The 8,768-nt window shown below is 32.6% G+C and overlaps 1 protein-coding gene and 1 pseudogene across 1 annotated transcript; both read right to left on the bottom strand.

Moving 5' to 3' along the window:
- Positions 1 to 440: 440 nt before the first annotated feature.
- On the bottom strand, positions 441 to 1,364 carry LOC120596697 (olfactory receptor 4A15-like). The gene has a single exon (XM_039855172.1). It carries the CDS (start codon positions 1,356 to 1,358, stop codon positions 441 to 443), a length of 918 nt encoding a protein of 305 aa, XP_039711106.1. The 5' UTR covers positions 1,359 to 1,364.
- A 1,185-nt stretch (positions 1,365 to 2,549) lies between these two features.
- On the bottom strand, positions 2,550 to 8,495 carry LOC120596709 (olfactory receptor 4A5-like; annotated as a pseudogene).
- Between the last annotated feature and the right edge of the window lie 273 nt (positions 8,496 to 8,768).

The following is an 8,768-nucleotide window of genomic DNA, read 5'->3' as shown; positions in this document are numbered from 1 at the left end:
TTTCTTTTTATCTTTTCTGAAACCTGTAATGAGCACTATTAAGTCTGAAAAAGATTACATTATTTAAGAAAAAAAAATGAGAAAATTTTCCATTAACTGAATGCTATTAACAGTATTAACTACTGTAAACTCATCACATAGAACATAAATCTATATTCTCAATAGAGACCTTTTACATATAAAACTTGAACATATATTTTTCTGAAAGCTATGAAAATTTTAAAAATATTTTTAAACAAAAAATATGTATATTGAATTAGAAAATTAAGAAAATCCTAAAATTATATTTTGATCAAGAGAAGAAGTCTCATAATAAATGTTTTTCATCGTGCGCAAGTTATAAAACCTGAGGAGAAATTTACTACAGTTAAATAATCACACGTGGCTTCCCTAAAGAGTCAATTCTTCATTGAAAATAGGTGATACATTTCTCTGCTGCCTCATTTTCTTTTTCTGGTCCACAGTTTTCTCATGGCACTTTTCATGTCTCCATTTCTCAAAGTATAGATTAAGGGGTTCAACATAGGGGTGATAATGGTGTAAAATACAGTCATAAACTTATCAACAGGCAAGGTATAAGCGGGTCTCACATACATAAAAATACAAGGGACAAAGAAAAGGACCACCACGGTGATATGAGAGCCACAGGTGGATAAGGCTTTGTGCCTCCCTTCCTGACTGAGATTCTTCAGGGAGTGCAGAATGACCCCATAGGAGATGATTAACAGCACAAAGATGACCACGCAGATGGCCCCGTCATTGGCAACAACGATGAGGCCAATAATGTAGGTGTCAGTGCAGGCAAGTTTCAATAAGGGGTACATGTCACAAATGAAGTGATCAATGACATTGGGGCCACAGAACGGAAGGTTGTAAACAAAGAGAACCTGAACTAAAGCATGCAAAAAACCTCCAACCCAGGCCAACAGCAGCAGCACAATACACACTCGTTGATTCATGATCGTCAAATAATGCAAGGGTTTGCAGATGGCCATGTAACGGTCGTAGGCCATGATCGCTAGGAGTAAAATCTCAGCACTACCAATAAAGTGCCCTAGAAAAAGCTGGCTCATGCAAGCTTGGAAAGAAATGGTTTTCTTCTCATAGAGTATGTCTCTCATCATATTTGGGATGACCGTCGTAGTAAAAACAGCATCCATTAATGATAAGTAACCAAGAAAGAAGTACATAGGGGCATTGAGGGTTGGGCTGACCACAACGGTCACAACGATGAGAAGGTTGCCCACCATCGTCACAATGTAGATGAACAAGACCAAGACAAGTATTATTTTCTGACCCCAAAGGCTCTGAGTGAGCCCCAAAAGGACAAATTCAGTCACATTGTTCATTTGTTCCATATGTCTTTTAGTACATCTAATTTCAGAGTTCACGACAAATTACCTGTAAATATGATCATTACTAGTGACTTCGTGAGATCTTAAGATAATTTGTTTATTCGTTCAACAAATAGGCATTATGATTTGTTAGGCTGCAAAACTTTCAGGGATTATAAGACAACAAGGCTGATTGAAACATGGTCCCTAAACTTAAAACTCCTATGGACTAGTGGGGAGACTTGTCATTAGAGATATAAGTGAGAAAAGGACACATTATGAAATAAATGGGTTGCCACAAGTAGCTGTCCATCTGGAAGCTAATTAAATTGTACATGTAGCTAACTCCTTATACAAAGATAAAAACTGATTTAAGGTTTATTGAAAAGCTAAAGCAAGGTTTACTTTATGTTTACATTCTAGTTAATAGAGGAAATGATTTTCTACATTATAGGGATGGGAGAATCTCCTTAAAGAATCATGGAAATACCAAATATACAGTGTCATTTTTTAAAGATTTAGGAATAGATACCATAAAGTCAATCAATAAAAGTAGTTTTGGAAAAAGGTGTTCATTATAGAGGACATACGCACAGTGAATATCTAAAACAGACAGATCTAAGTAATTAACAAATGAATGTCAAACGAACCAATAGCAAGATGGGCAAATCACATAAACAATCAACTAAAGAAAGAATACAACTAAATGGCTAGTAAACATGTGATGAAATGTGGAAACTCACCCGTAAATAGAAATTGAAATTACAGTTTGCTTACTACAGTATTACCATGGATTTCTGAAAGTCAGTCAGGTTTTACAGATGCTACATTCTCCTCTAATTTTTAACACATTAACAAACAATGCTAAGAGAACATATTAATTGAAAGTGTCATGAGATTTAGAAATATCTGCACATTAAAATATGTCTAAATAGATACACATGAAAATAGTTTCCAAGAGTACTGATATTTAAAAACTTAAGTTTATTCTGGACGTTTATAATATGAAAATATCCAAGAGTATTACAGAACTGAATTAATTCTCATATATTTTCATAATCACAAAAGATACACTTAATTATGAGAATTGCTTCAGACAACTTTGAAAAGACTGTGATTTTCAATCCACCCATGTACTCTTTATAAATGTAAAGCCTAGTCTGAATTTTATGTATCCATGCACTTCTTGAGTTACCTGCACAACAAGAGAGCCATTCAATCTACATTCTGTGCTGTGGCGCCTTCTCCCTTGTCCTTCCTGCACTGCTGCATCCCTGTGGACACAGAGAGCAAGACAGCAAGAGTACCATCACAGGACTTCAAACTGTTTCCATGTGACCAACTCTTTCCATGCTCGCAGAAAATCAGATTCATCTCAGTCTTTCTGATTAATACTACATTTCAAATGGTTGGTATTTTCAGTTTCAGTTTCAGTCCAGATGCTTTTAAAACATATAATCACAATCTATGCCTCGATATGTTTCCTTTTGTCTGTATAGTTAAACTAGTTTCCATATAATAGCTTTTTTAAAATCAATGAGCAGTGACCATAAAAATGATGCAGCAAGAACTTTGAGTTCTTAATAAACAAATAATCAGCTTGTTTCATTTTTTAAAATGAAAAAATTAAGATTAATTTGAAAATATTTCATATATTCCAAGAAAAATTCTACATCTAAAACCTGATTATGGTTGAACAGACTTTGGGGACAAATATAGAAAACTAACTATCAGAGACCATTTGTTGCCTACCTCCTATATTGACTTGGTCACTTCTGTTTCTTTGTTTCATAATTTTGCAGGGGTGTCCTTAGTGTCCTGCAGTCTACTTTACGAGAATTCAGATTCTAAATTCTTATTTGGAATTTGAGCCTCTGAATCTATACTTATCAGCTCTGTGACATCATCTGTACAATGAGACTTATAAGAGCACCTAACACGTAAGATGGTTTTAGAGATTAAATAGGATCATGCAAACAGAGCTGTCTGAAAATTACCTGACAATAATAAGCACGAAATAAATTGAAGGTATTATATACCATTATTTATTCCACAAGTAACTTTAGTGTCACATCTCTGCAATAAGTTTTTCATGTGTTTCCCCAAAGTCCACTCTCTTTTCTAATGATCCACAGGAGCATTTCCTGAGGGATGAATGGACTGACTAGGTCATTATCTTATACAATTATGGAAGCTGTACTCTCTTTACCATTTGCATTACTGCATGGAAATTCCCATGGCTGTCTTTCTCCATGCCTCATTATCCTTTGAAATTTATTATGAAACTAATTTGAGAGAGCTTCTTTTTAAAAATTAAGAGGTCAGTGGGATGCATAATGCGATGAGTTTAGATTCATTCACAATATTTTCAAGACCCTAAAGGTGAGTAAACTTCCATGCAATTAACTCACAGACAGAAATAGATGTTGGCATTTCTCTATGATTCTGTAGATCTGGTATCTAAAATCATTCATGAACTCTATTTCCACAGACACTAAAATTCACTATCTAACACGATATAAGTACCGGACGATGAATCTAACAAATAACTAAATTTCCCTGAACTCATGTTTCCACATTGTAAGTTGTGAGTTTCCCTTTGTAATAGGGCCTAATAGTTTACATATCAAAATGCTAGTTGGTATATATACACAAAAGTTAAGAACCTGAGTAATATGATATCATATTACTCAGCAATAATCCAAACAAATTCACTGAAAATATATCATATTAAATAAGAGAGGTCAGTAAAGTGACTGAATTGATTAAACATAAATATTTCTTACTAGCTTTCTTGAATACTAGCCATAATTATTTAGAAAATGTAATCTGGAAATGATATCTTTCTTTAATGTAACACAAATTACAAAATATATAGAAATAAACAAAAATAAAGTGAAAACCCTACGTGATAAGAACATACATACGATGTGTTATTGAATTCTACACTTGAAACCTGTATCATTTTAGTAACTGTCACTCAAATCAATTTAATTAAATAAGAAAAAGAAAACATAGCATTGCTGTAGAATCTTAAAGACTTGAAGAAATAGATATTTTTCTACTTCCCAGATAGAATTATTTAATGTGATCAAGATATCAAATGTTCTCCAAATTAATCTGACATTTAATATATTGTAAGTAAAAATCTTCACAGATTACTCAGACCTCTGAAATTATTTGAAGAGTTGTACAGAACATTGTTCTTTTAAACAGAAAATGTTTTAAATAAGAATATTGAGTGGTAGGCCACTTATCATATATCAAGATCCATTTAAATGACCTCAAGTAATGAGGTATTTGCTTCTAAATAATTAACCAATCAAAAGAAATAGTCTACAAATTGATACAGGGGGATCAGGACTTTAAACATTATAAATATGATATATCAGATTAGGGAAGTAGGTTCAATTTTTCAAAAATATGTCAAAAGCTTGGTCTTAAGGCAACAGAGCCACATGAAAAAGGCATTTAAATTTTTTACACATATGCAGACATGCACAACAGAACATTTTCCCAGTCTCTAAATCTTCCCACCACATACAGCCATATATGTCTACTCAAGGCTTTAAATGTGAAAAATAAGTGAACCAGAAGAAACATTTATAAATTTTTATGTAATCTTGAGTTAAAAATGCAGAAACTCCAAAGAATGTAATTGAAAACATTGACATAAAGAGTATAAACATTCAACACTACATAAACACTACTTAAAAAAATTTTTTTCATTATAATATATCAAATCTTTTTTATGTCAATAAAATATTTTGAACATACCAATTAAATTTGAGAAAGTATATTAAAAAACAATTTATAAAATTGTAAGGTACTAGAGGCTATACCTCACTTTTAACAAAATTAATGTCAATTATTGATTTAAAGTGAGATAAATTTTATTTTGTAAAAAAACAAATACAAAATCTATTTTCTAAGCCTGTGGAAAATATATATTTACCTATATATGAAGAAATTTGTAAAAAGATGTAAAGAACAAATTTTTTTATACAATTTACAAAACTTTAAGAGCATTAAGTAACTAAATATATACAGAGTTGTATTATATTCGGGGCTCAAAAGATTCAATTGTCAATAGCGTAAATACAATTCTAATATAATAATCTAAAACGCTGAATTTACATGTATATTAAGAAAAATGGCCCAAGGTATCCAAATCACTTTTTTAAAAAACTGATGTTGGAAGATTTGTCCTATCATATGTAAAAAATTATTGTAAAGTTATATAAATGAACACAACTTTAGAAAAATTGGTTATTTGACTGTAACAGATAAATCCGAATTAAACTCAGACATAAATGAAAACTCAATATATGAAGGATGGACTATTTGACAAATGGTACATAGAAAATTTGTTATCTACAGTAGAACAAAAATTAAACATAACATTTACTTAACAGTGTACACAAAAATCAATGTGCAGTGGATTATATTTGAAACTTGAAAAACATCACATTTGAAATCTTTAAAAGACAATATAGAATGCTATTCTACTGACTACATTATAGAAAATGATTTGTTAAATAACACATTTAATGCTACCATACTCATAAATACAGGAATCTGACTACATTCAGAAGCTTCTATTCACCAAATAAAATGATAGAAGTATAAAAGATAGAACTCTGACATACAGATAAATAAATTAGGAATTGGTACACCGGATTCCAAAAGATCTCTGACAAATTAATAACAACAGAAAAACATCCCAACCCAGTAGGAAAAAATAAACAAAAGACATGAATACACATTTCATAGAAAATGATAAAAAATAAATATCCAATAACCAAGGAAAGGTGCTCAACTTCGATAGTAAATAGAATTACAAAATAAAGCTCCAATAAAGTCACAGTCTTATACTCATTATGTTTACAAAAATATCAAACATCTGATGATATCAAGTAATTGGAAGGATGTAGAATGATAGAGCTGTTACACACGACTCATGGACGTGAAACCGAAAATACAAATTGAGAAAATTGTAACCATCTGTAAAGGTAAACGTCAGAACAGCTGTACACAAGAGTTTCTTTCAGGACATCTGAGTAACACTCTGTGCATATTAAAACTGGAAGCAACCGAAATGATCACTGACTGAATGGATACTATTTTGAACTATTATTGACAATGCACTCAGCACTGAGATGACCTCTAGGAAGAGGCAGAGCATCGAGATCAGGGAAGTATAGCATACACAGGTACTTTCAGTGATACTGATCATAAGTTAGGTAGGAGACTACAAAATTTAGAAATAAATCGCATATATTATTGGTACCCATGAAAAAATACATAATAAAATCTTAAAATAAAAGAATTTCAAAATCTTTTTTAGTTAGAAAAGTCTTACAAAGCATAGATGATGTTCCATATTACAAGGACAGCAATCCAATCTTCTTCCTAGTTTGTGATGTTCCAGGATGGGCTACAGACTGAGAAATTCTGTTTTTTTTTTTTTTTTTACATAAAATTGCAAAACAAAATTTTGTTTGTACTAAAACAAATCAGTTTTAGACAGTCTATAATCATAAATACTTAAGCTGAATTCAACTTTTAGGGAACACCTTTCTGTGCAAAATAACACATTTTTTTTTTACCCATATCTTCTGTATCATGAAGACAAGATAAGAAGTCTCATCTATTCTTTAAGGAATGGCAAAAGTACACATAAAAACTACTGAGCTAAATCATGAAAATGTGCTTATAACTTGGATTAGGATCATTTTCTATCCTTTCATCAAGAATTACAATCTGTTTTCATCATCAAACAATCCATACAGGTTTACCCCAACTTGTGAATATATTCAACATCCCACCTAACAAAACTGCTCACATGTAGTGTCTGTAACCAAATACAATATCATCTCCCATTTAAATATCCTGGCCTGCAAATTCATGGACACTGACCTGAGAAATAGAAGTAATCTTATAGACAAAATGCATGATGCAGCTACAGAAAGCTGCTTGTGGAGACAATAATGAACATTAAAATATTTAGAGCATTCTTTTAGCTCCATAAATTACCTCTCTAAATATTAAACACATTGCTTTCTCAATAATTTGAGTAAAAGCAAATTCTCAAAGGTACGTTGGTTATCACTGTTAAAAAGAAAAAAGATCTTCCTTCTAACATCTCATTTTTCATATAAACTAAGAAAAAATGTTACAAGGTGAACTTAGTTTATTTTTTATTGCAATACGACAAATATTTGTACCTTTTATTTATCCTCAAAAATTTCAATTAGGTTGATTCTAATCTGAAAAGACAATTGATTCCACATTTTGATGCCTTTGTATAAATAAAAGAAACCCTAGAGAATTCATTCATTGAATTAAAAATCATCCATTGTTAGAATTCACTGCCTGTTGCTTCATCATTAGAAACAAATGTTTTTAGTATGATTGATGCATTTTTATTATAGCTACAGTTAACTTACTACAGAAAAGATTTTTCATAGCATTTTCCATCTCCAAATTTCTCAGGGTGTATATTAAAAGATTCAACATGGGAGTGATAACCGTATAAAACACAGTTATAAATTTATCAATGGGGAAGTCGGAAATGGGTCTAACATACATGAAAATACAAGGAACAAAAAAACAGGAAAACCACTGTGACGTGAGAACTGCAGGTAGACAGAGCTTTGCGCCTCCCTTCCTGACTGTGACTTTTAAGGGAATTTAGGATGACTCCATAAGAGATCAGTAGAAGGACAAAGATTACACCATCATACAGATTAAACCACTATTAACAACCACCATGAATCCTACAAAATAGGTGTCAGTGCAGGCGAGTTCCAATAATGGGTACATGTCACAGGCGAAGTGGTCAATAACTTTAGGACCACAGAAGGGAAGGCTGTACACAATGAAAACTTGAACCACAGAGTGCACCAAACCTCCAACCCAGGACACCACCAGAAACAGGAAGCACACCTATCTATTCATGACCGTTAGGGAGTACAGTGGCTTGCAGATAGCCACATATCGATCATAGTCCATCACCATCAGTAGGAAGAGCTCAGCACATCCAAAAAAGTGGTCCAGAAACAGCTGTCCCATACAAGCTGAGAAGGAAATTGTCTTTTTAGCAAACAATAGGTCTATAATCAATTTCAGTGAAATGGTAGTAGAATAAACCACATCCATGAGTGACAGAGAGGCAAGGAAGAGGTACATGGGGGAGTCCAGGAAAGGGCTGGCAAAAACAGTCACTGCAATGAACAGGTTGCCCAGCACTGTCACAATGTAGATGAGTAAAAATATGACAAATAATACTTTCTGCCCCTCAGGATCCTGAGTGAGGCTCAGGAGGATAAATTCTGTCACATTGTTAGACTATCCCATTGACTCTTCTATAAGGGCTGGTTCATGGATAAGAGGTCAGGAGACGGGACCTGTAATAAAATCATGAATATGACT

The sequence above is a fragment of the Pteropus medius genome, unplaced genomic scaffold (assembly GCF_902729225.1).
Source record: "Pteropus medius unplaced genomic scaffold, Ma_sr-lr_union100, whole genome shotgun sequence".
NCBI classification, from domain to species: Eukaryota; Metazoa; Chordata; class Mammalia; order Chiroptera; family Pteropodidae; genus Pteropus; species Pteropus medius.
This window is presented reverse-complemented; position numbering and strand designations above follow the sequence as displayed.

What these genes read in the sequence shown, in the direction of transcription:
- LOC120596697 (XM_039855172.1), bottom strand. Translation starts at nt 1,358, where the DNA reads ATGGAACAAATGAACAATGTGACTGAATTTGTCCTTTTGGGGCTCACT.